Genomic DNA, 27,435 nt, shown 5'->3' on the forward strand with positions numbered 1-27,435 from the left:
GTTTTAATGCTCTCACTTGGCTGTGGTGTGGGGAGCAAAGGTGCTGGGGGGTGGGGGAGTGGAAGATGAGCTGCAGGTCTGGAAGTTTTCACTGTCTTGACTTCTGATCCCCGGTTCTGGGACTCCAGCTCAAGTGAGAGAACTGAGTTCTGCCCTCTTGACAGACACGTGGAACCCCTCTACCCCTGGGCTTGTGGTCCCCAGAGTGCAGATTCCCCAGCAGTCCAGCACCCTTCCCAGCCCCACTCTGATTCTCAAGCCAAGACTGGTGACCAACACCACTCAGCCTTCTGGTTGCTTCCATGTACCTTCCAGATAGTACGTGTACTGTTATCCGGGATCTCCAGGAAGTCAGGGATTGTGCCCAGGCAGCCTGTTTCCATTCAGAGCTCTGCAAATTTGGGAGAACTGGATCTTGGCAACCGACTCTCTCCTGCCCCCGCTGTGTGAAATCCAATTTTTAAGTTTCAGCTATAATTGCCTTGAGCCGCTCTTAATGGCAACTTGTGATCCGCCAACTGCAGTTCTTGGCTCCTAAGGCACTAATGAAGTTCCTTCCCTTGCATAGCACAGGCTCACTTAAAATTAAGCATAATTTGCTGGGCCTTGGAGAGCAGGCAAAGAGCTCCTGGAGCGGAGGGCGCATACTCACAGCCCCAGGCACCCAGAGAGGAACGTGAACCAGTTAATCCCAGGTAGGAAAGAAATCTGGATCTGCGTTGAAAGCAGTCTGCAGGCATATGGAAACCAAAGACTCTATTCAAGTGTCTGGACAACGCAGAATCCAAGGCTGCTCTTGCGGAGGACCCACTGATGGAATATTCCCAGGGCTGGGTCCCACGCTGGGTAAAGTGATGGAGGGGCAACAGGACTTCTCTCCAGGTGCTCAAGTTGTACCAAAGGACAAAGTGATCCCAGTGGATGGACAGAATGTCCAATTTTCTCTAGCCTTGCTCCATCTCACCTGGAGTCTGGCTACAGCAACCTTGAACTGGCTCCACCATCTAGGCCCATAGCCCTGAGTCTCAGGTGGTCCACTCGTGCCAGCAGAGAATTAGACAGGAACACAAGCCTGGGGTATGCCCTCTCTGTGACCTCTCACAACCCCAACTGCCTGCTTCTTTCTCTGGCCCTCTCCCTCCCCCTGCCCCAAGAAGCCGGTATGCTGTGCTCACAGCTAGGAAGGGCAGCTCCCCAGGATCCTCCCCGGCAAGCAGGCTGAGAGTCGCAGCAGGAAGAGCTGTGTCCCTGGGGACTGTCTCTTGAGTTTTGTTGTAACCCTTCCTTCTGGGCCCAGACAACACAGAGAGAACTTCGAGGCCACACCAATGTGGGGTTGCCTCCTCAGAACACAAAACTCGAGTCTGGCAACCACTGTTTTGCAACATGCCTTAAATAGTACCTATAAATTCCAGAGTGATTGCTAGTGGAGAGGAGCAAAAACAATGGGCTACAGATAGTGTCCACTGTACAGGGTTTAGAGCTCTGAAATCTGGTCTAAATTTAGAGTCTACACGTTTGCACTTTCATCCATTCTACTCTTAATAACGTGGCAGCTGTTGCTGCCACTGCCAACTGCTGACTCTTCCCCCCCAAGCCAGGTGGCCTCTCTGCTACCAAAGTGTCGGCATATTAGCTTGTCTGCCTTTGTGACAGTCCTGTGGATGTGTACATTAATGTACAGGTAAAGGGTATGTGAATTCTGTAGCAGATGATGCTTGATGCTGTACAAGGGCCTGCCTCTGCTCCTATTGTCTGCACAACTCTGAGATCTTCACTGAGAGGGTCAGCCAGAGTCCGGTAACCAAGCCCCTCAAAATGTAGCACAAGCCCAGGAAGGCTGTATGAGGACTGGCCACCAGGGGGCAATCTCACACAGCAGACCTGCAGACTTCAGAGAGCTCTGGGGAAAGCCCATGGTCTTCACTTTCTCTTCTGGGCCTACTTTTCTCAGGTCAGAGAGGGAATGAACAGGAAATACCATCCAGGTCAGCAGAGGATGAAGCTCCAAGAGGGCGTCTGCAACCAAACCCTCCCCAGAACATCAATACGGGAGAGTTACTGAAAAACAAGCGCTTGTCTGGTTTTTAGTGTATATTAAAACAAATTTATTTACACAGTAACATGATGCCACAGAGAACACAGCAAAGTACCACAGCAAACCAAAGGGCGGCACCACCTGGTGACAGAGGGAACCTTACGTTGGTAGATTTATACAACTAAAATGTGCAGAGGGTTAAAGCTCCAGGAAAGAGCAAGAGAACAAGATTTTCAAATACAGAGTGTGGGCAGAGCCATGGGGAACTAAGGTGAGACTGGAATGAAGACTGCCATGATTCAAATGCTGAGAAGGAGGACATCTTGCTTCTGCCCTGATCTCATGCCCAAATGCCCTGCATATCAACAGAAAATCCCAACCCAGTATGTTCACGCATAACTTTCAAACTGGTGAGGGAACGGATAACCAAGTAGTACTTGGAGCAGGTTTCCTGAAGCAGTGTGGTTTATCTTTCAAAAATGCTACCCTGAAGCCATAGGGCTGTTCAACATTCAAGTTATCATGAGTGCAGACACACAGATACTTTCCACACACTATACGGGCAAAGTGGATTTTCCATAATACGATAATAATTGTAGCAAAATATAGGACTCTGTACTTCTGCTAGGTTAAAAAATTTCCAACCTCTTTTGATTCCCTGAAACTTTCTGGATTAAAAAAAAAGCATGAGGGTAAGTGGGATGGGTGAAGGTGAGAAGCTGGAAGGAGCCCAGAGGCTCTCTGGAGTGGGAAATGTAATGGGATGTCCGGAACGCAGGCCCCTGTAGCCCACTTAGGTGGGGAAGCTTGTAGCAGTGGCTGATGCAAAAACCTACTCTAATTTCAAACAGCTGCAGAGAGGGGATGTGTAACAGCTGTATAGCACCTTGTACATTCTGGGCACTTATAAATATTAAATGATGGTGATGAGTGGTAACCACCTCTGTAGGAAGGTTTATAAAAACTACTAGAATTTGTTAAGAAATCTCCCAGGAGCTCTTTAAACAAAGCTGTTGAAACTACCACATCTCTTAGAAAAGATTGCTCAGCTTTCCGAATCACACGGACATGATGAAGTTCCCAAACCGAAGTCCGGGCAATGGCCACAGTCACATCACAGGGAGAGCGGGGGCTGGCTCCTTCTCCTTAATTACTGGGAAATATCACTGTCTGTCCCAGACTTTCACCATCACCATCATCTTTTCTTTTTTTCCTAATATACAAAATGGACTTATTTTAAAAAGATAGGTGCTTTGTTTGGAGGATGGATTATTTTATCAGCCAAATACCTTGACATGGAATGTATGTGAGTTCTTCTTCTCTGGCATCTGTCATAACTCAAGCATCAGGACAAAAAGGCTTGATTTCTTTGGTATAATCTCTATCTAGGATCTTGCACTGTAGCTCCTCTGGCTTCCCTTGTGGCATCAGTTTTGGTCCATGGAATCCCGACTTTGGGCACTGCCGTAAGCACGGGCAGCTGGACTTCAGTGCACACTTCAGCAAGAGCAGCACTTGGATTTGTCTCGGCACAGCACTTTGGGCCTCTGAGAATATGAGCTTCAATGAGGTAAAACTAATAACCTGGTTTTGTGGGCAGCCATCCTGTTCACTCATTTGGCTGGACCAGAATTTTCAATCCTTATCAACTAGCGAGGGAAATAAAAAACATGTCAGAGTTGGCCTGGAGAGCCAAGTTTCTCTCTCCTTCGTCTTCAAGTATGTTTGTACTTTATTCATACATCTAGAATCATTTGGAATATAGGGGAGTATCCTAAGTACATCCCGACTTCGGGGACTGGTCTGTATTTTTTTCAGATCACTGTCGGTATAATCTAGGGAAAAATATTACTTGCAGGTTACCAGCAAAACCAGGTCAGGTTACTTCCCAGCATCAAAGTATGTTTAATTCAAACTTGGGAAGCTGAGTGCAATCTTTCCATGCCCTACTGTGTAGCAGGCCCCAAAGATCCTTCATGAAAACTTATAATGCTAGAAACTTTAAAATACAGTTTTACTTCCAGAAATATCATTAATATTTCTAGAGGTTTAGATCTCTTGGCTTAACAGTTTCCCATGGTAACAAACTTCTTCCGAGTCTGGAAGCAAAACTGGCCTCCACTTAATCTGACAATGGAAGGCTACTCAGCCTCTTCAAATCCTAACAAGCATATGTTAGGCCCCAACATCAGTAGCATGGGTGCTTGGGCCCTGTCTACCTTTACCCAGTTCATCTCCAGAGGGCAAAGCTTGGAGCCGACTGCTATAGTCCTGGCCTCCAATTCTAACTTCGTCTAGGGATTCTTTCGTTGACTCCATAGGTTGCAACTGCTCTTTGTCCCATCCTGCAGTTATTCTCCACAAATTAGCTTCTGAGCATCACGTCGGTGTACATTTACCAAAGGGGCTCTTCCTCAGGCCAGCGTGGGAGAAGTCACGTAGTCCTAGTCCTCTCCGCAGGACATGGGATTCTCTTCTTTCCAAGACTAGGTTGTCACTCTAACAAGGCACTCTGCTATACATTCAGTCTTGGTCTTTGCTACTCCCCCCATTTCCCTGTTTCTCTAGCACCAAAATGTGTCAGAGAAATTGTTCTTGCTCATGCGGCTTAAGGTAAAGTCCCAATGATGGCTTAATCGTTCAAACTCTCAATATAAATGGAAGAATCTGTAGTACAGACTTCAACAGAATAGAAAAAAATTCCAATTAATATTGAAGACAATAACTGGATGTTACTCGAGAAAACATAAAGTGCTAATACTAGTCATAAAGCAAAACTCATGTATATACAGATGTCTGAAGGTAGGATTTCTTGCCAGTTGATGAATGAATTCAAAGATTCTACTATAATTAAAATGGGACTGTAAAAAACTACTTGTGATGATATTAGACTGACTGAATTTCATTATTCTGGAAAAATATTCCAAGGACCATCTGATGGAGAACTTCTTGTCTAGAAATACAGTTATCTTGTCTGTTCTGCTCTAACTAACACCCCTTTCCCTCTCCCTCACATTCCTCAGCCACCACTCAGAGAAAAATTAATCTAGCCACCTGCCTCTGGGAAGCCTGAGGCCCTTCTCTGACTAGTTGGCATTCATCTTTTGGCCTTCACAAATTTGAATATAAAAACAGTACTAAACAAATCTGATGTGAAGGAGGTGCTCAGTTTACCAGTGCTGAAAGATGACGGTAGTGGGGAGTGTCCATGCCTATAATACCATAGGGTTAAAATGAAGAAGACTGGATCCAAGTCAAACAGAAAAAAAATAAAATAAAATAAAAAAGAAGAGAAACGAAAGAGGATATCTAGAGAGCCAATAAGCAAATAGAGGGACCAGGGAACATTCTTCATTAAATATGAAACCTCATTAAATAGTCAACATTCAAATTTACATGGGCAAGGCACCACAAGAATGACATTGAGAAAGCGTCTCAATCTGCAAACCGTCTGGGGGAGGGGAGGGAGGACTGCTGGGGGAATGTGCTGGCCGACGTGGCCAGTGGTCTGTGTGCTGCTACTTCAGTGTATTAATTAGGCAAGGAGTTATGTGCACATGGGCTATGCTACGGTGAACTAAACACAGTCTGCCAGGCAAGGCACAGCCAGGCCACAGGACACCGAGACAGAGCAGACTGCTGGCCTGCAGCGGCACGCCCCCTCTGTGGCCATTCCTCGGGGCAGAGCCCTGCTCTCTGGCTAGAGGAGGCCAGACCCTGTGGGCCAGTGAGTCCTTTTCCTTGGGAGAACTGTACTGCTGGCCAGGAGGACAGGGACATCCTCCCTTTGGAGCCTCACGTGTCCCATTTTCTTAAAACAAAACAAAACAAAACAAAACCAAAGAAGATCACAATAAAATACATTCTTCTCCTTTCTTGATCCTCTTTGATATAGGTGAATCATATGAAAGGCTGCTAAAAATGTTAAAAGTTTAGAAACTTCCAAAAGGCCACTAATGTGCTATCTAAGTAATACTGCACAATCAGTCTTGGCTTTTAAGGAACTCTGCGCTGGCAGAGGAGGGTCCCAGAGCTCTCTCGCCGACTAGATGCAGAGAACGTGTCCATCAACCCCGCCACAGGTTGTTCCCCTCAGAGGCCTGGCCTCTACTTCCAGCACACGTGTGTGCACCCACGTGTACACACACTCAAACCGTCTGAGTGACTCTTGGGATTTCAAGGTTGAAGTAAACAGATACTCACAGTTTTGAAGAAAACAAGCACACACATGTCACCTCCCACCCCCACACTCATCTCTTAGCGCAAACACGTATGTGCCAAGGGAAGAAGGGGAGGATTTCTGTAGAACTTGCTTCAGGTGAAGTTGCCACATAAACACTGTAATATACAGTTAAAACAATACATACAAAAATTGCACATATATTCATAGGAGAGGAGCACAGAGCCCATGTATGGTGCACAGCTCACAGGCACCCACCCCAGCATTTGAAATTGCTGCCAGCCATCCTCCAGAGCCATTTCGGAGAGTCCCAAGGAGCAATGTGCAGTGCAACTGGGAGCCAGCCTCTTCAGCAAAGGTCAGTGTTCTGAGGAGGAGGCCAGCGGTCTCATCAGTGGCCTCCTCCCCTCTCTGGCCTCTCACCAGCACACCGTGCCCTCCAAGCAGATCTCAGAGCTCAACTGACAGCCATCTCATTCACGGCTGCTGTCCACAGCATTTGGTAGACTAGTTAACACTGGCCACCGCTAGAAAGAAGCTGGCCAATTACTGCTCAGGGGAACACCGGGAGCTGGGTTCCGCCAGCGCTGGCTGTCCACGCCGACAGCTCTGACAGTAATCAAAGACAGCACTTTCAGCTATTCCCCAGGTGGCCCCTAGGGAACTGCACATGTGGAAAATCATCTCCCGGTGTCCTGCCAGCTATTTATAAGATCTGAACTGTACTCACCCTGGAGAGGCATTGGAGACACCACCTTGGGTCAGTTCTATAATGGGCCACAAGTGGTTGATAAACCCAAACTTCATTGGCAAGTGGGAACAGAGTAGAGGTGAAGGAGAATCAGGCAGTGGCAGCAGAGGGGACCGCTAGGGCCATCCTCCAGGTGGTGCGCCCACTTGCCTGTAACAAATGAAAATGCATCCATGACCCAAGGGATGGAATCTCTCCTTGTCTTTCTACTATCTGCTGGAACAAAGGCTATAGTCCCCAGAAACAAGACTGGGCTGATGCTAAGGATGGCAGTTCTGCCTGGTAAGAGTCAGTTATTGATACTTTAAAGAAGAAAAAAATCTGTTGTGAGAGCTTAGTGGATGATAGTAAGGACTGGTCAAATCTGTCTATTGCTAGTGAGAATAAATACTTGGTGTTAAAAAGACAGGTGGTCTTCAGAATTATGGAGGAGCTGGACACAGCTCAGTGAGTTCATACTAAAGGAGCTGTCCCTTCAAGGATAACGTTTTCATTTTTTACCTGCATTTGGGGACAATTAGGGTGAAAGGTGTTCCAATGGAAGGCGACTGCACGGCTGTGCAATCGAATTTCTGTGCAGTGAAGACAGACCCAGCTTCTGACTGGATCTGGAACTGTGGGTAAGCTTTCTGAGCAGACTCATTTTTCCTGGACAGGGATGGAAGGTCGGTCTCTCTTCTTTCCTTGAATTCTGTGTGAGTACTAGGAAGGGGAAGTGCATGGGCGACGTGAAGGTGAACACAAAAGACAAGCAGCAACCAGGATACACTAGCGGTGCTGCAGGGTTTTCACAATGCAGCCGAGGGAGTCTGGAGTGGCAAAGGCCAAATACTGAGCACAAAGCCAGTCCTCAAGGCTGACCCCACCCTCCCTGTCCAGGGACTTCTCAGCAAACTTGATCATCAGCAGTGTTCGCTTGATGTCTAGCCAGTTTTGGAGAAGGGCGCTCCTCTGCGCTGGGCTAGGAGAGGCCATGAAAGTCTGGAAGAGATCCTCCCGGGGGCCCCAGAGTAGACACTGGAGGATGCCTTTGGCGTCTGAAATGAGGATCCGCTCAGAAGGGTTGGGATTGAGGAGGCAGCTGGCCAGCTGCTGTAGGCCCCGGGAATAGGGGGAGCGGAGTGGGATGCGAGGCAGGTCTGCTCGAGTGTATTCTTTCTCCTTCAGCTCTGGGTTCTCATCAAAGGGGTTGGGCAGGTGCAGCATCTCATAGATGAGGATGCCTGTCTGGAACTCATCACACTTTTTATACTGGGTGGCTGTTATGATCTCTGGAGCAAGGCGGGACTGGTCCCGGAGGATCTCAGGGTCCACCAGATGGCTCTTCTGCTTGGCCTGAGAGAAATTGCTCACTATGAGCCTTGTGGGGCAAGACGAGGTGGGGCTGGACTCTGTAGGCCCAAGGCCCTGGGTGGTTCTCCCTGGCTGGTAGTGGACAAGCAGCAGGTTCTCCAGACGAAGATCGCAGTGAGTGACATGGTAGGGTTTGAGGTGCTCAAGGCCAGAGCACAGCTGTAAGAGTAGCAGACACACTTGTCTCTCATATAAATCAGGGCTTTTCCCGTGCTGGGCCAGAGAGTCTCGCACAAAATCAGCCACGGTGAGATAGGGAACCTCTCTGGTAATGACCACAACGTGGCTTCTCTGCTTCCTGCTAATGACCCCCTGGCTTTCTTTCTGGGATGACTCTGTCTCAGAGCAGGGCTCTGGGCTTTTCCCATCAGTTTCTCCTTTTACCTCTTCTTCAGCCTCTTTCATTTCATCCTCTTCCTCTTCAGGGGCATCAGGATCCTCCCAGGGAAGCAGACGATTAGGGACTTCAGCAAGGAAATGCCCACAGTCCTGTTGGATGTTGAAATGGATAGCCAGACTCTGCCGGACGGCCAAGCTGTGATAATACTGCTGAGATTCTTTAGCTTTGCTCTTACAGATCTGAAAGAAGAAAGCAAATAACAACATAAAATGCACACTTTCATAACCAGGCTTAGATGTGTAAAGGAAGATTAATTGGAAGGTGAGTGGTTAGAAACAGTGTTATAGTGAAGTCTTCAGAAAGGGTCTTGGTAGTCCTTTGCTGAGTGACAGTAATAATGGCAATAATAACCATTTTTTATGGCTATCTACATGCTGAGCACTTTATGTGTCTTATCTCTAGTCCTTACACTAACTCTTCAAAGTAGGCTGAGAGTTTAAGAATTTAAAACAACAGGGGCACCTGAGTGGCTCAGTCGGTTAAGTGTCCGACTTCAGCTCAGGTCACGATCTCACGGTTGGTGAGTTCGAGCCCTGCGTCAGGCTCTGTGCTGACAGCTCAGAGCCTGGAGCCTGCTTCAGATTCTCTGTCTGTCCCTCCGCTGTTTGCACTCGGTCTCTCGCATTGTCTCAAAAATAAATAAAAACATTAAAAAAAATTAAAACAACAAAGAGAGCTACCAGTTTGCAAACCTAAGTCTATCTAACACCAAAGTTTGCTTTTTCTACTGTACCTTGTACCTCATCTAGAAAATAGAACAACCAAAAATAATTTTTCACTTACATTCCGTAGAGGCTAACAGCCGAGACTTATATGATAGCTCAATAAAGTGGGCCAGAATACCTTATTTTGTCACTGGTCAGGAGAGTAACACACAATTGGCCAGATAAAGTGTGGGTTTTCCTAATTTTCAATCAATGTCATTGTGCTGGTCACAATTCAGGCACTCATGGATGACTGGCAGGGTAGAAATAAAGGTTTGAGAGAATCATTGGTCTGACCTAGTCAGAGCAAAACCAACATTTCAATGGCAGGACTTTGAGTTTCATGCTTTCCCTTAACATTAGGCCTTATTGAAAGGCCATATTTAGGTAATAAGGCCTTTAAGAAAGAATTTGATTAAGGGGTTGTGGATCATGGGAGAGTTTTTTGATCACAAACACTAGGCAACAAGTTCTACATACCAAAGCAACTATTGTTATTTCTAGTCTTACAGGGTTAGAAAAGCAAAAAGTAAATGAAAGTACCCCTAAATGGACTCTGCTTATGATAGGGTGCAGAGAAGCTGACAATGGAAGACTCGGTCCCTAACACTAGTTCACAGATCATAACAGCCAGGTCAGAACAGCTTCTCCCCGAGCCTATTAACTGAGAAGTACATTTTCTATCCTTAGCAGGGATATGCTGCCATATTTCACAGGTATCTAAGCCTCCCAGCAACAGGCACTCTGAAATGTTCACACTGCCTGTTTGCTGCAGTAATACAGAAAAGAAGCAAATTTTAAAAAGGATTTTCTAGCTATTTTTATTTAAAAAGAAAAATGTACATTTTCCCAGGAGGATGCTGATGAATCTCAGTTCTGAGAAACGGCATGCTCTGATTTCCATTCAAATAGATATTAAGAAAAGTATGAAATAGGTGATGAGGATTAAAGAGTATACTTATCATGATGAAAAAACTGAAAGAAAAAAAAAGAAATGAAAAACACGAAACCCCCAAAACGGCACCTGGGTGGCAGAGTTGGTTAACTGTCCGACTTAGGCTCAGGTCATGGTCTTGCGGTCCATGGGTTTGAGCTTTGCATTGGGCTCTGTGCTGACAACTCAGAGCCTGGAGCCTACTTCGGATTCTGTGTCTCCCTGTTTCTCTGCCCCTCCCCCATTCCTTAAAAATAAGTGAACATTTACACAAAAACCACCCACAACAGATCAAAGGTAAAGGAGTACCCATGGGAGAGGAGCATCCCTTTCTCATTCACTGTGTTTATACATATTTATTATAATGAGTGTTTTTTTTTTTTAGGTTTCTCTCTTTCTCTCCCTCTCCCTCCCTCCCTCTTCCTCCCTCCCTCTCTCTCTCTCTCTTTCTCTCGATGGGAGGGAGGGGAAGAGGTCTGAAAACAAGTTTTTTCAAGTCTTCTACCAGCTACATCATCTAGTCTTGAAGCTGAGATAACCCCAGGCAGAGTTCAAGTTCAAACATATATCTTTCAGAAAATATTATCTTTGGAAAGTTCTCAAAGTCTCAGTACACACAGTATAATATATAATTCTGTATACTCATCAATCATGGCATGAATTCTTTCTATACTGTACTGTTGGCAGTATTTCATATTTATGTGTCAGCAGGTATTTAAAAACCCTATACTTGTCATCATTTAGTTGTATAGGAGTTGGATATAGCACACAACACCATTAACCTCATTTCCAATTTTAATAATTTGCTCAACATCACATTACTGGCTGGAATGAAAGTTTAAAGTTCCCAACTCCTTGGTCTTTGAAAAGTCAATGTACCACTGAGTTTAGCTGAATGAGACTGTAGTTAAACGCTAGCAGTCATGTTATAGAAAGGGCACTCACCAATGAACTTGGCAGGCCTGGGATTTACTCCTGCCACTAACTGTGTGACCATGGGCATGTCTCTGGGTTTCAGTCTCCCTAAATAAAGGAGACAATATAAAAAAAAATCCTGTGGGAATGCAAGCTGGTGCAGCCACTCTGGAAAATAGTATGGAGGTTCCTCAAGAAACTAAAATAGAACTACCCTATGACCCAGCAATTGCACTACTAGGCATTTATCCAAGGGATACAGGTGTGCTGTTTCGAAGGGACACATGCACCCCCATGTTTATAGCAGCACTATCAACAATAGCCAAAGTATGGAAAGAGCCCAAATGTCCATCGATGGATGAATGGACAAAGAAGATGTGGTGTATATATATACAAAGGAGTATTACTTGGCCATCAAAAAGAATGAAATCTTGCCATTGCAACTACGTGGATGGAACTGGAGGCTATTATGCTAAGTGAAATTAGTCAGAGAAAGACAAAAATCATATGACTTTACTCATATGAGGACTTTAAGAGACAAAACAGATGAACATAAGGGAAGGGAAACAAAAATAATATAAAAACAGGGAGGGGGACAAAACAGAAGAGACTCATAAATATGGGGAACAAACTGAGGGTTACTGGAACGGTTGTGGGAGGGAGGATGGGCTAAATGGGTAAGGGACACTAAGGAATCTACTCCCGAAATCATTGTTGCACTGTATGCTAACTAATTTGGATGTAAATTTAAAAAAATAAAAAATAAAATTAAAAAAAAAATCCTGAAACCTACCTCACCAGAGCAGCTGTGAGGATTAAAGGAGACTAATTCCATAGAGTTGATCTATAAATCTCAAAGCTTCACAAATGTAACACTGATAATGACTGATAATGCAAATGTTAAAAGTGATGTAATATTATAGAATCCTCATGTTTTTCAAACAGAGAGAGCAAAACAGAAAAATGCATCTTTCTTTTTGAGTCCTGAGAGCCACCTGCCCCAGCAGTGAGACTCTCTGACCACAGGTTTGGTAGAGGGCAGTCAGAGAGGAAGAGCTAATGTCCAGGACCTCCAGGCCAGGGTCAGCCCTGACAAGCAAATCAAACTGGCAGTATGTTCTGCCCCAAGACAGGCCAATATAATAAGGCTCTCTTCTCTCTCAGAAGTGTTTGGTCAATCTGTAGGTTTTACTATGCTAAGCTGCACTGAAAAACACCTGCCACTCTGTGGTTTGGCATTAGAAGCAGAGAAGATATTCTCATTGTGACTCCCACTCTCCTGTTATCCTCATGGTATCTGCTGACACACACACACACACACACACACACACACACACACTTGTATAAGATTCCCCAGAGCTGTGTGACTAGACAATGAACATGGGCACTACAAGAAGAATTTATGTTTAGTTTCACAGATCAATTTGAGATAAAGGTTCAAAGTGATTTACAAAGAAGAAATGATAAATCGCTCAACCAGTGCAGATGCTCTGAAGGAAAATGGCCTGCCTGGAGAGCTGACCTGAGCAGGTGACACTTCCTTATCTCCCCATCTTACAATATGTAGACAGGCCAAAGAATAATGGGTCACTCTAGTTTAAAGGGCAAAGGGAAAAGGGAGAAGACTGGAGCATGATAGAGGGAAACAAAATACTAGGGCTTCTAACTGGTTCATAACCGTGAAAACAGTTACAACCAAAATACAGACCAACGGAGATTTCCAAAATAGGATTTCTTATGTGATGAGTATCTCATAAATCTTTATTATGGAGCTTTGTGATGATGTTAATTTAGGTAGGAGTATTATATTATTCTATGTACCACATAGTAGCCATTTTTCAAATATTAATAACTTGACTCCTTTAGTGTTTTTAAAAAAACTCAAAATTACCTGACTTCAGATGATAAATTTCTAGTCCAAAAGTTATTTCAGAAAACAAGCTGGTCTTTCTAGAACAAATGGACAGGGTTCTTCCTGCTGGTTGTTGTTTTTACCTCCCTCTCTTATTTTCTCTATTCTACAACAAAGTGACTTCCCCTTGGCCTCCCATTTTCATTTATCTTTCTTGAAAGGAATTTACATTTCTTCCCTCAAAGGGCAGTTGGCTTGAACTGCAGGAATTTCCAAAAAGATTCCACTCCCCAAGAAGAATGATTTCCACAGGACTCTGGGCTCCCCCAAATTTTGAAACAGGAACAGAACAGGAGCTGGAATGGTCCCATATCTTCATGCAAGATTCTCTTTTTTAACGGGAGAAAAATCATCTCATATTTGTTTTGACTCCGTGGGAACAACCTATTTAAACTGCCACCAATTCTGACAGATTCTGTACTGTCCACACTTTCCGAGTGGGAAGAAAAGCCCCGCGAGAGCCCGAGCCACAGTGACACTAGAGGGAGCTGTCACATCACCATCCAGGAGTCATTTCTGGGCAAACTGCAGCCTAGCGAAGCCAGGGGGGTGACGGTTGAATCTTGTAAAATATGCCATACGTCCTCTTTCTGGACAAGTTACTGCTTCTATGAAGGTGACAACGCCAAATTCATGCAAGAGAAACGCTTTCTGTGAAAAGCACAAACAGGAAGAGGTCACCACAGTGACCCTACTGGCCTGCTTGCCCACTGAGAAGGCACACCTTCCTGAGCTACTTCTCCAGAGGAAGCCAGAAGAACATCAGAAGGGAAAGCCAGCCAGGGGTAGCTACACACCCACCAATGTGGATAACAGATTGTTGCAAAAACAAGGGCTTGTGGAGAAATTGAGTGTCTGAGTTAATAAAGATGAGTAAGGACAGACAAGGAAAAGGAAAAATATTGATTAATAGTAACTGAGCAAACAAGTATCTGATGGCTCCTTAGCACTTTCCATCTGGGAAAAATCCTGAAGCAATTTAGACAGAGCTCCAAATACAGTGGAATGGGGAACCCTTTAACCACTGATAAATGACCTACTGGAAAGTGAAAGAAAACCCCATGCTTCCAGGGTCAGAGCCAAATTACCCTCTCCTGAGACCTTCCTAGACCCAGGTCAAAGCATACAATGCTTATACAACCTGATCCTAGTAGGGAAACAGCTTGATAATTGTTCCTCACATGCAACCTGAAAAGTTTAATTTCAAACATTCACTTCAATACAGGCGCTCATTTTCCGTGTTGCTCATGGCAACTGCTCTGCATACCTTTGAGTCAAGTTTGCCATTATAAAGCATTTATGTTTGTTATAATAATAATCTCAACCAAGACAGCTAACTTTTAAAAAGCAGAGTGTGGGGATGCCTGGATGGCTCAGCTGGTTAAGCGTCCGACTTTGGCTCAGGTCATGATCTTATGGTCTGTGAGCTCTTGCCCCACGTCAGGTTCTGTGCTGACAGCTCAGGGCCTGGAGCCTATTTCAGATTCTGTGTCTCCCTCTCTCTCTGACCCTCCCCCGCTTGTGCTCTGTCTCTCTCTGTCTCAAAAATAAATAAACGTTTAAAAAATTAAAAAAAAAGCAGAGTGTGGGGAGCTTTGACTGTAGAGCCCCATTAAAAGCATCTGGGAAGAAGACAGTGTATGTGTCTGATACTACTGACCCTTTCAGAATGCCCACAAAGACTGGAGCCGGTAAAGAGGATGTACATCTTGCTGTCCTTTCAATGTTGGGGAGTAGAGCAGATATCCAGTTTAAGGCAACAAAGTGGGGAGGTAGGGAAAAAGGTGGACATTTGGTAACACAGGAAGGAAATGGCTAGGGAATGAATCAGTTGTTGAAGAGAGTGGTATTATCCATTCTCCTTGAACTCTTCTTCCCAAAGGAATGCTGTTGTTTGGGGGGGGGGGGGCGGGGGGAGGAGCCTATTCACTGTTCTATTTTCTCACTGACACACACTCTTCAGCAAACTCATGGCTTCAATCGTCTTGATATATTGCTGATTTCCACATTTGCAACCCAGACTTGTCTTGGACTTTAGACTCATCTATATAATGGCCTACTTGATTTCTCCTTGTGTCTGTTCCATACCACAGACCCTTAAACTTAGCACAACCAAACCCAAACTCTTCATCTCACCAAACCTCCTGTTTTTCCAGTACTTCCTCTCTTGGTGAATGGTGCCGTTATCTGTCCCAATTATCTGGCTAAGAAATTCACTCTGAATTTCTTCTCCATCTTCACTTCCTACATCTAATAAATTACCAATTTTAATCGATTCTGTTCCTAAATACCTTTCAAATTATCCTCTTGTCTCCATCATCGATTGCTACCATTATCACCTGCCAGGACTAGTACAAAAGATTTCCAAGTGGTTTGCCTGTCTCTCGTGTGATTCCCCTCAAACACACCTTCCACATGACCACTAGAGCCACCTTTCAAAAAATCAGATATCACTTGCCTATTTAAAATTCATAGTGGCTCCCCATTATCTTCACAGAAGAAAGTCCTGGTCTAGCTCCCTTTCCAGTCTTCTTTCTCACCCCTCTTTCACTTTTGCCATATTGAACTACCAGCAGCCAGCCCCCTGGTTTCTTCTACCTGCCAGGTGTTCTCTCTGATCGGGGCCTCTCTTCACCCCTCATCTGCCTGAGGGATTCCTACTTACCCTTTCAAAGCCATTATCATATGTCAGTTCTGTCAAGGAGAGAAAGTACTGACTACCCTAAACCTCCTTTCTGTGTTTCTTGTATATGTCTCTATTATTACAGATATCACATCTTTTTTTTGTCTGCCTTAGGAGCAGATATTTATATCAGTAGGGCCTACCACAGAGCAAGGCACATTGTGTATGCTTGATATGTCTGTACAAAATACTGAGAAAGGCTACATCTGATGTGGTGTAGCCACAAGGTTATTTACTCAGAGAAGCTAGCATATACACAGCTCTTATGAAACAGATGGAAGTTGGCAAGGTGATGGGGAGGGGGCAATGGCAGACTAATGTGAATAATGAACATTCATGACCGGACCAGGCAAATGAGTAAACTCTGAACAATGAGGGCTGTCTGCCGAGTCCAGGCTGCCCTAGAGGCTCAGTGGTTTTGCCCTGCACAAACCTACACAAAATGATAGTGCTCTTCATCATTCCATTCAATTTTCTCTCCTTTCCCCCAAAGAAAGCAATAATTACAAAATATAGGACCCTTCAAAAATATTCCACATTAGCTTTTATTTTTCCATTGATGAGCCAGTTGGCCTAGGATGCCTTCAGCCTACTTCCACTTTATCAGTAGGGAGTCTCATTTCCATCTCACACCATACATTTTACAGTGCCCCTCAGTGAACCTTCAGTGAGATGGGTATTGCAGGGAATGAATTGCAGAGGAACAAAAGTGAGAAACACTGAAGATCACACACACTATACCGTCTGTACTATATTGTCCCATTACACAAAAACACAACTGCAAATGAGAGACAGCATAAAACGAAAATCTGCAAACGTGCCATAGATATCCAGTATATGGTACAACCTTGCTCTAAGAATACAGGCTGATTACCTGTATTGACCTCAATCCTTGATCTACCTAGAAGGAGTATTGCTTTACTTGCTGTTACAGAGCTAAGATCCCCACACACTCAATGCTGTTACAAACATATTAAAAATGGATTAAGTATTTAAAATATAAATGCCATCTGGGCCCCAGGTAGTCAGCATTCCATGCTGTAGGAATCTGCTATGAGACCTGTCAGGTAGGCCAGGTAATTTATAGCTAAGGTTGCTACAAAAATATTCATCTGCCCAAGAAACCCATTTTGGAGTCTAGAGAGAAATTCAAAAAGGCAACTGTATAAGATTTTGCTATTTTATTTGTAGCATGTACCCATTAAATCTTTTGATGCTCTTACTCAGCAATGCGGATCAAAATGAAATCACTCGTGTTTCTGAGCTAGTAATTTAGGCTGAGAGAATGACACCCAGGATGTTTACATTAGAGAAACTGAAGTACAGAGTTCAATAACTGACTCAGGCCCAGATTAAGAATCAATTAATTTGAATCCCAACTTATAATTCCCAACTATGTTTTCTCACCTCATTAATGAAAGCTATGGCTTCCTTTTCCTCCTAGACAATTCATTTTGATTCCAGATTTACACGAGTACACCAAACCCTTCCTTCCTAAACCAATTCCCAGTTGAGACTCTTAGGAATTTCTGTATGCATTCAGTCCTGAAATGAAGTGGGCACTGACCTATGATGGCTATGGGTGTGTATAGCTGGCCACTGGTCAATGGCTCTCTGTGAAGTTTCAATGTTGAACATATTTGTACTGAAGGATGAAAGTGGAAGTGTTTCCCCTCTATACTTCTTTCCTTATTACTAAGCCAGTAATTAATTGCCTGTGTCTATAGTCTGAACTAGTTGTAAATTCCTACCAGTTATTCCTGTTAATGCTTTTTCATTTAGTGTCTTGCTTTCTCAGCATCCACCCAAATGAGATAAACAGAGACTCTGTGGAGTCAAAATGCAATAAAGGATGCTGGTGTCCACAGTTCACCTCCACTTATTACAAGCTTCTAACAAGATTCTTGGCATTGGTAAAAGAAAGGAAGCAGGGGCGCCTGGGTGGCTCAGTCAGTTAAGTGGCCAACTTTGGCTCAGGTCATGATCTCACAGTTTGTGGGTTTGAGCCCCTCATTGGGCCCTGTGCTGACAGCTCAGAGCCTGGAGCCTGCTTCGGATTCTGTGTCTCCCTCTTTCTCTGCCCCTCCCCAGATCACTCTCTGTCTCACTCTCTCTTAAAAATAAATAAACATTAAAAAAAAATTAAAAATAAATAAATAGAACATTTAAAAAAACGGAAGGAAGCAGCTCACAGTTGTAACAGGGGCATGCACATCTTCATGGGGCTCTGTGAGCTTGTTCCTTGAGAACAAAGACTTAGATTCCTTTACAAAGAGAAGATACATACTACCCCAAATTTGGAACTGTTGGAAAAATAAGACAGAATTTTATACTTTTTTCTTATGTGAGATTTTTATCATCTTCCCCAAAGTAATTTCATCCAAATTTCTTATGTGGCCTCACATAACAGCATTTATTATAAAAAGACCTCAGAAAAGCAGTGAAAAAGAATGTCCCATTGAGACTGAGTCATAATTTTACCAACTGGCCATTCTGCTTATAGGTAAAGAGCTGTCATTTGTCCATTCAGGGATAACACTGAGGAATAGCAGGGCCAGTCCACTACTCAGGTATCATTATGATAGGATAGGTTCCATGTAGGAGTCAGGAAGCAGCCTGCCATGGAGCTGGTGACCCTATGCAACTATAATTATTATCCTCTGGCTTCAGTTTCCGCCTGTGTATGATGATGAATGATGAGTGCTGGCTCTTCTAAAGTTGACTTGAGTCTACTTTGGGGATTATGTGTTTAGTCAGTGGCTACCCAGATTCTCTGAAAGGAGGAAAACACAAGGTAGATTTTATTTAGAGCAGGGAAGTTTTAAGTTCATGCTTAAATTTATGTTAAGTTTTATTTAGAGAGCAGGGAAGTTAAGGGCTGGAGGCCAGCCAATACACAGCCCACAGAGACAAGTCCGATTTGCTGGGTGGCGGCTCACCAAATGGTGATGAGGGGATGAAAGGAGACATGAAAGAAACAGAAATAGAAGTTGAAGGTTAAATATTGTCTGGGCATCAATTTGGCCTTTCTTTCACCAAAACACTTAAAAAAGTAGGCTGTGCTCACTGCCTCCCTGTTCCGTACTCTAACTGGCTGCATCTGGTATCTGCTCCCACTATTATTGAGATTGTATTTTCTTAAAGTTTACCAGAGATTGCCTTTTCCTTATGCTGCTCAAGCTTTTTGCAATTCTGGACTCTGACTGGTGGTGGGTCCTTGCTCTTTGCTACTTCTTCTCCTGTGTTTCTGTTTGGGTCACTTAGATGTGTAGACCTTTTCTTGATGTTATAGACTCTGCCACTATAACAGCATACATTCCCCAAAGTTTGAACTAAATCAAGTCTACGAGAAGACTGGGTAACCATATTTCTAGTCTTGATCTCCCTTTTGAGTACCAAACCTACATTTTTGTCTGGCTACAGCATTTCTCTAGCACTGGATGTCCTAGAGGCATGCTCCACAAAGAGCTCATCTTCTGGCTTTTCTGACTTATATTTCAGTTGATGGCACCCTCCTCCTGGGGCTGTCTCTCATCCTACAGCCAGCCTTTCACCAGACATGGTCCTACCAACCGTTTCAGCTCTTTTACCACCTGCCCCTTCTTTCCCACTGTCCAGTGGCTCATTATTACTTACCTGGACTACTGCAATAGCATCATGACTGGCTTCCTTTCTGGACTCTTCTATCATAGTTTTCTTCCAAAATCATTTCACCATGGTTTTTTTTCCCCCCCCCCCAAATCATTGATATTATATTATTCCCCTGTTTAAAAATCCTTAGTGGCTTCCCATAAAACACGAAATAAACTTGGGGCACCTGGGTGGCTCAGTCGGTTAAGCCTCCGACTTTGGCTCAGGTCATTATCTCGCTGTTCGTGAGTTTCAGCCCTGTGTCGGGCTCTGTGCTGACAGCTCAAAGCCTGGAGCCTGCTTCAGATTCTGTCTCCCTTTCTCTCTGCCCTTCTGCTGCTCACGCTCTATCTCTCTCAAAAATAAATAAACATTAAAAAAACCCCACAAAAATAAAGTCTAACTTTTTGAACTCATCATTCAAAGCTCTAATGTGGTCCCAAATCTTTCCATAGCCAAATTTTTCAATATTCTCTTCCTGCACTGTGGACAAAAAAGGCCGTATTTTATTGGCCCTGTGATAATGTTAACAATGACTTATTTCATTCATTAATTGTCATTCATCTTTACATTTCTGCATACCACTCTGAACCTTCATTATAATTTATCTTGTTTAAGAGTTATTTATGCCTTTGTCTTTCCCACTGGAATATAAGCTCCTTGAGGGTGAGGCTTTGTTTTGTTCACATGTATTTCTATAAATCCACACAGATATCACAATTCTTTATACAGTAAATATTTGCCAAAAGGTCAAGAAATATTTACTGAATGCCCATTATGTACACTATACTATTTCGGATAGAGTATAATGCTATCTAATGCTAAATGCTAAAGCTACCTGGGGTGCTTGTTAACAATGCAGTTTCCCAGGCCTCACTTCCAGAGATTCTGATTCTGCAGGTATGGGATGCGGCTGAGGAAAGTGTATATATATATATTTAAATGTATTTATTTATTCTGAGACAGAGAGAGAGAGAGAGAGAGAGAGAGAGACAGACAGACAGACAGACAGTGTGAATGGGGAAGTGGCAGAGAGAGAGAAGGGAAGAGAGAGAATCCCAAGCAGACTTTGCACTTCAGTGCAGAGCCTAATGTGGGGCTTGAACTCATGAACTGCAAGATCATGACCTGAGCCGAAATCAAAAGTTGTATTCCTAACTGCCTGAGCCACCTGGGCAGCCCTGACAAAAGTATATTTCTAATGAGGACCCCTGGGTGATACAGAAATAGGTCACCTGTAGATGACAGTGCTATTCCCAGAAGTACAGTCCAGACAGAAGAACTAGTGTGTGTAGGGCTGGGTGGCATGATAGAAGAACTACTCGTGATTTGTGCTAGAGGATGCAACTATAGGGATGAATAACTAGGGGTGTCTGCCTTCAAGGACTCAGTGTCAAACGATCTAAAATCTCCAATTCCTTGTTTTTTTTTTTTTAATCAAAAAGACATTATGCCACCATTAAAAAACAAAACGAAATCAAAATCACCTATAATTATCACCACTCTAACAGGAATTATTTGCATATTACCATTTTGTAAGTCAGTTTTTAAAAAGTTATGATCATACTATTTGGTATTCTGTTATTTTCATGTGACATTTTACAAAAACTGTTTTTCATGATTTTTTTAGAGTCTTCATAATTACCATTTAATGGCCACAAAGACTCCATTGGGCATTGTCATAATTTATTAAATTGTTTCCTTAATATCAGACACCCAGTTTGTTTTCAATTTTTGGCAGTGCTAAAAATCTTGAGGATGCTAGCATTTAGTAGTTTTCTCTCCTAATTTTAAGTAAAAATGTTTACATCTTTGAAGTAATGAGAAATAAAACATGTAAGGGCAGAACTTACCTAAATATACTCAGACCAGTGCCTACTTTTAAAGAAGAATAAAGAGTGGTCTAAAAAATGTTGAGCAGTTAACTTTTCAGTATTGTTAATAATAATGCATTATTGTACATGTATAGTCTGGAAAGGGGTTCCACTACATAAAAACATATGCATTAGAACAATCTTATGAGGGGGTGCCTGGGTGGCTCAGTTGGGTAAGTGTCCAACTTTGGCTCAGGTCATGATCTTGTGGTTCGTGAGTTTGAGCCCCACATCAGGCTCTGTGCTGACAGCTCAGAGCCTGGAACCTGCTTCAGATTCTGTGTCTCCCTCTCTCTCTGCCCCTACTCAGCTTGCACTCTGTCTCTCTCAAAAATAAACATTAAGAAAAGAACACTCTTATGAGGTAGGTAGAGCAGGTAGTATCCATTCATGTGAAAACCATGACTTACTTGGGGATACACAGAGACTGATTCTGACCCATGTCAGCTAACTCCAAATTGACTTTTCTCTATTATGTGTTGTGATAATAGCAATTTACTTAAGACAAATACAACTAATAAAACTATTCACACTGAATGAAAAACAGAATAAAGCTATGGAATGAATTGTGTCCTCCCTATATTTCTATGTTGAAACCCTAACTCCTAATATGACATATTCTTTCCCCCATTTTAACCCCCATATGAGGACACAGTGAGAAGGTAGCTGTCTACAAGCCAGGAAGAGAGTCCTCCAGTCTCCAAAGCTGGGAGAAAATAAATTTCTGTTTAGCCATCCAGTCAGTTTTGTTATGGCAGCCTGAGCAGACTACGATTTTTGTACTGAGAAGTAGAGTACCACTGTAACAAATACCCAAAACTGTAGAAGCAGCTTTGGAATTGGGTAGAAGCTGGAAGAGTTTTGAGATTCATGACAGAAAAAGCCTAGATAATCATGAAGAGACTACTGTTAGAAATATGAACATTAAGAGTGATTCTGGTGAGGAATCAGACAGAAATGAGGAACATGCTATCAGAAACTGGACAAATTATAAAATGACAGAGAACTTGGCTAAAATGTTCTAGAATTTTGTGGATAGCAGAACTTGTGAACAATGAAACTGTATATTTAGCTGAGATTTCTAAGCAAAGTGGTCAAGCAGCAGCTTATTTCCTCCTAACTGCTTACAGTAAAAACGCAAAAAGGGAGAGAGAAGTTGAAGAAAGAATTGTTAAGCAAAAAGGAACCAAGACTTTAAGATTTGGATAATTCTCAGCCTATCCATACTGCAACAAACAAGAAAGCTAGTTCTAAAAGGAATACTAAGGGGTGTGACTGAATAACCATTTTTCTAAAGAGATCAGGGGTATGACTCACGGACTTATTAATCAGTCATCTCAGGAGAAGCCAGAATGAGAGAGGATTCTACCAGAAAAGACACTGCTAGTTTGAACTAAAGGGATAGAAGAAGCAGGATGGAGTCAAGGAAAGTTGTCAGACTTCTTGGATTCTATATAACTCGTCCATAGAGCTGTGAAGGTGCATTATTCTTTAAGGAAAGGGAAGAATGACCCTGAAGGTGTTTCAGAGATTGTCAGGGCTGTTACTCCCATCACAAATCTAAGAGACAAGACTGTTTCCTCCTGGGTTTCAAAGGGTAGGGCTGCCTCGGCAGAGAGCCATGTGGATGGGGCCTCACGGAGGGCAGTGTGGGCAGGGCCCTTACAAAGAGCTGGAGGAGCAGGGTGCTTAGCAGAGCCATGGGAGCAATGCTGCCAGTACTGAATCAAAGAGGATCGTTTGTGAGTGTTCATATCTAATGGAATTTGCCTTGCTAGGTTTTGGACTTGCTTGAGACCCATCATCCCTTCCTTCCCTTCTATTTCTCCCTTTTAGAATGGAATTGTCTATCCTATGCCTGTCCACCATCATATTTTTTAACATAGTGTTAACTTTTAGTTAACATAGTGTTATATTAGTTTCAGGTGTATGGTATAATGATTCACCAATTCTATGTATTATTCACTGTTCATCACTGTAAGCATACTCTTAATCCCCTTCACCTATTTTGCCCATCCCTCCACCCAGCTTCCCTCTGGCAAATACCAGTTTGTTCTCTGTAGTTAAGAGTTTTTTGGTTTGTCTCTTTTATCGTCTGTTCATGTGTTTTTATTTTAAATTCCACATACAAGTGAAATCATATATTTGTCTTTCTCTGTCTGACTTATTCACTTAGCATTATACTCTCTAGCTCCATCCATGTTTTACAAATGGCAAGATCTCATTCTTTTCTATGGTTGAGTAATATTCCATGGTGTATATATGCATCTTCTTTATCCATTCATCTGTTGACAGACACTTGGGCTGCTTCTGTATCATGGCTGTTGTAAATAATGCTACAATAAATACAGGGGTGCACAGATCTTTTCAAATTAGTGTTTTCATTTTCTTTGGGCAAATACCCAATAGTGGAATTACTGACCACCATTGTATTTTGGAAGCACATAACTTGGCTAGTTTCATAGGGTCACAGCTAGAGAGGAAATCTGCCTTAGAATGAATCAGACCCTGAGTTATACCCATATCTGATTTAGATGATATTTAGATGAGACTTTGGACTTGAGAGTTGATGCTTGAATGAGTCAAGACCTTTGGGTCTGTTGGGATGAACTGAATATATTTTGCATGTGATAAGAACATGAATTTTGGGGTGCCAGGGACAGAATGCTATAGACTGAATTCTGAGTCCCCAAAATTAATATGTTAAGTGCTAACCCCTGAGATATTGTGATTTATAAGAAAAGGTCATCCAGATAACCAGAATATATTTCTCAAATATATATGGTCTTCATTCATGGTTCTTAACTCACACCTCCCCAAACCCTTGGAATTTTGTAAGTATTGAGAGCAACAAAGGTGTCTCTTACTATGTTCATAAGGTGACTTATGGACCCCACTGAAAGAAGGGGCTGGTTGCCAGGGGAACCAACCTCATGACTGAAGGGCTGCAACTTTCAGTCCCACCCCAACCTCCATGGAGAAAGTGCCTGGAAATTGAATCAATAGCCAATCATCAGTGATTTAATCAATCATGGCTATGTAATGAACCCTCCATAAAACCCCAAATGGACAGAGTTTGAAGAGATTGGTAAACACATGGAGATTTGGGGAGTGTGGTGCACATGGAGAGAACATGGAAGCTCTGTGCCCTTTCCCCACACCTTGCTCTATGCATCTCTTCTATCTGGCTGTTCTTCAGTTATATTCTTTTATAATAAGCTGGTGATCTAGTAAGATGCTTCTTTGCATTCTATGAGATGATCTAGTAAATTACTCGAACCCAAGGAGGGGGTTGTGGGAATCTCTGATTTACAGCCAGTTGGTCAGAAGCACAGGTAATGACTTGTGTTTGTGACTGGTGTCTGCTGTTTGTAGAAGGTGGCAGTCTGGTAGACTGAACCCTTAACCTGAGAGACATGGTGCTGTCTCCAGGTAGGTAAGTTGAATCACGGTGAATTGTAGGATGCCCTTTTGGTGTCTGAAAATTGCTTTCTGTTGTGTTAGAAGTGTGCACCCTCCCCTGACGTTGGAAACTGAGTCTCTGAACACACAATTTAACCCCCCATTTGGACCATATTTGGAGATAGGGCCTACAAAGAGGTAATTAAGGTCATCAAGGAGGGGCCTGATGTGGATTAGTATCCCTAGAAAAAGAGACACTAAGCCTCCATCCCCCCCTTGGCCATGTATGGACACAGGGAGAAGGCAGCCATCTGCAAACCAGAAAGAGAACTCTCACTAGAAACTAAATCAACCAGAACCTTTATCTTGAATTTTCCACTTTTTAGAACTGTGACAAAATTCAACTCTATTGTTTAAGCCACCCAATCTATATAGTATTTTGTTAGAGCAGTTTGAACAAACTAAGACAACACCCAAAGTAAAGACCTTTGTACTTTTATCATTGCAGTGGACTTGGCATTTAAGGGGATAGCATCCTTTGGCTTTCAAATTGCTAAATTCTAGCACTGATTTCCTTTTGCAATGTTTTAAAGACCTTTTAGTCTCTTCAAGAGACAGTCAAACCTGTTAGCCACTCTAAATTCCATCAGTATTGGAAGGGATATTTTAAGAAGACAAACAGTAAAAACCTGTCTGTGTGAGCCAACTGCTGGTCTCTTTTGCTTACCTCTGCAAAGGTAGGGTTCACAGTGTCCTGGTAGTTTATTCCTCTAAGGTTGTACAATCAATTGGGTACTTCTAGAAATGCCCAAACAGTCTTCAAAGACACATTTATATTCACCATTTAGTATAAAACGTCCTTTCCCAAACCTGCCAACAACTCCCAGTGTATAACCACTTGCCACCTGTTCTTTGGAGATTGCTTCTGCATCATTACAAGCCAAGAAATCAATACTACACCATTGATTTGGGAAAGAGACAAGATTGCATGCAATAATACATAAAGTTAGTCAAGCCCTACTTCTCCATTGTTTTGAAAGAACAGATAGTTCAATGCCCTGTTCTGAAATAGGTACTCATCCTGGATTGGTGATCTTGTAGCAATAAAAGCCCAAGACAGATGAGGCACCATAACCCCAATTGACTTAACAGCTCTTGAGTGCTACACAGAATCTCAAAATGCCTTTTTAGACTCAACAGTTATGTATTAACTAAAATCCAGCTCCTCTCTCTGCAGTCTATCCCTCAGTTTAATTTACAAAGTATGGGCTGGGGGGCCAGGGTCACTCTGCTAGCACCACCAGACAGTTAAGTGGTAAGGGCACTGCAGCTGCAGACAGCAGTTGAAGGTCTGCTCCAAATATGTATTCTGTCTTGATAGACAGGTAAGGCCAATTGTTTACCTTATCCATTAATTTCCTAAGACACCATCTGGTCTTTCCAAGCCAAATTAACATGTAAAAGTCATTTAGATATGTTAATTGGTTTTGAACCAGGAAATAGAATCAATAAAAAGGGACTATGGGAATGGAGAACATTACGCATTTACCTAGAACTCTGTGTTTTAAAAAGCTCTTTCACATGCATTAGCTCCCTTGATCCTAACCTCAATCCCACAGATTATCATTGTAAACATCTGAAAGAGGAGGAAATTGAGGCTCAATGATTGTTACCCTTTTAAAGTAGGGTAGGGAAGTAGCCTAGGGAAGACACTTAGGGAGAGGGAAAGGAGTGAGTACTTATCAGGGATGTTTTATTCTCTTTTAGCCAAGCAGACCCAAAGCTAAGGAAACTGAGACTCAGAGTAGCAATTTGTGACAAAGCTATTAAGTAGCAGAGCCAGAACTTGAACCCAGGATCTTTTGGACTTCAAAGTCTATTCTCTACTAACAATTTCCTCTTTAAAAAAAATCCAAAGGCTGGCTGGGTGAGGACTGGGCAAACAAGAAGAAATCACATTGACATGGATAGGAGAGAATGGGACACAACCTTGCCATAAAATCCACCCCTGGTGCAGTATCCCCATAACAGGGAGAGAACTCAAAACCTGGAGCTTCTCCCTGAGAAGTGAAGGATTTAAATCCTACATCTGGCATCCCAACTTCTAAGACATACACCTGAGAGACAAGCCTCTAAAACATGTAACTTTGAAACCCAACAGGGCTTGTGTCCTGAGACCCACAAAACTGTGGCAATCTGAAAAGCCGCTCTTAAAGGGCCTACGTGCTGGGACTTACCCACCCAAGAAGCAGCCAACTGTGCCTTGCCTTAAAGTGAAGGAGGCTCAGATGCTTATATTAAAGCACTGGTGTGAGACTAAAGCACCAGTGGAGTGGCAGACATCTAATCTGAAACATACAACTAGGAGCCTGCTGGAACACTTTCCAGAGACAAAGACTGGTAGGTATGATTTTTATGTTCTCCCTTTGCCAGGCTCCAGGGCACTAGTATCCCAAAGAATGAGCTTTTATGTGTGTCTGGTGGCCTGATTTTTATGGCTGCTGTCTAGGGGATGCCTCTTGACTGCGTGGCTCTGGAGGCAGGGGGGGTTTGTGTTCCTGGTCCCATAGGACTGTAATAATTGGTATCACCCAGAAAAAAGCTTATACCCCTGTCTGACACCCCAAGTTTTGTGATTGCTGTCAGGGAACACCTCTCT

The 27,435-nt window shown here is 43.1% G+C and overlaps 1 protein-coding gene across 16 annotated transcripts in view; it reads right to left on the minus strand.

The window, feature by feature from the left end:
• Positions 1-2,069: 2,069 nt before the first annotated feature.
• Positions 2,070-27,435, minus strand: part of PEAK1 (pseudopodium enriched atypical kinase 1) — a 370,979-nt gene continuing 345,613 nt past the window's right edge. For 13 of the 16 annotated variants that reach the window (XM_042941327.1, XM_042941326.1, XM_042941337.1 and 10 more), the window contains one exon: positions 2,070-8,901. In XM_042941327.1, coding sequence (XP_042797261.1) covers positions 7,738-8,901 — 1,164 coding nt within the window. In that variant the 3' untranslated portion in view covers positions 2,070-7,737. The remainder of the gene's footprint in view (positions 8,902-27,435) is intronic. The other 3 variants (XR_006203423.1, XR_006203424.1, XR_006203422.1) reach the window with 3 other exon arrangements.

This window comes from Panthera leo, chromosome B3, assembly GCF_018350215.1.
Source record: "Panthera leo isolate Ple1 chromosome B3, P.leo_Ple1_pat1.1, whole genome shotgun sequence".
NCBI lineage: Eukaryota > Metazoa > Chordata > Mammalia > Carnivora > Felidae > Panthera > Panthera leo.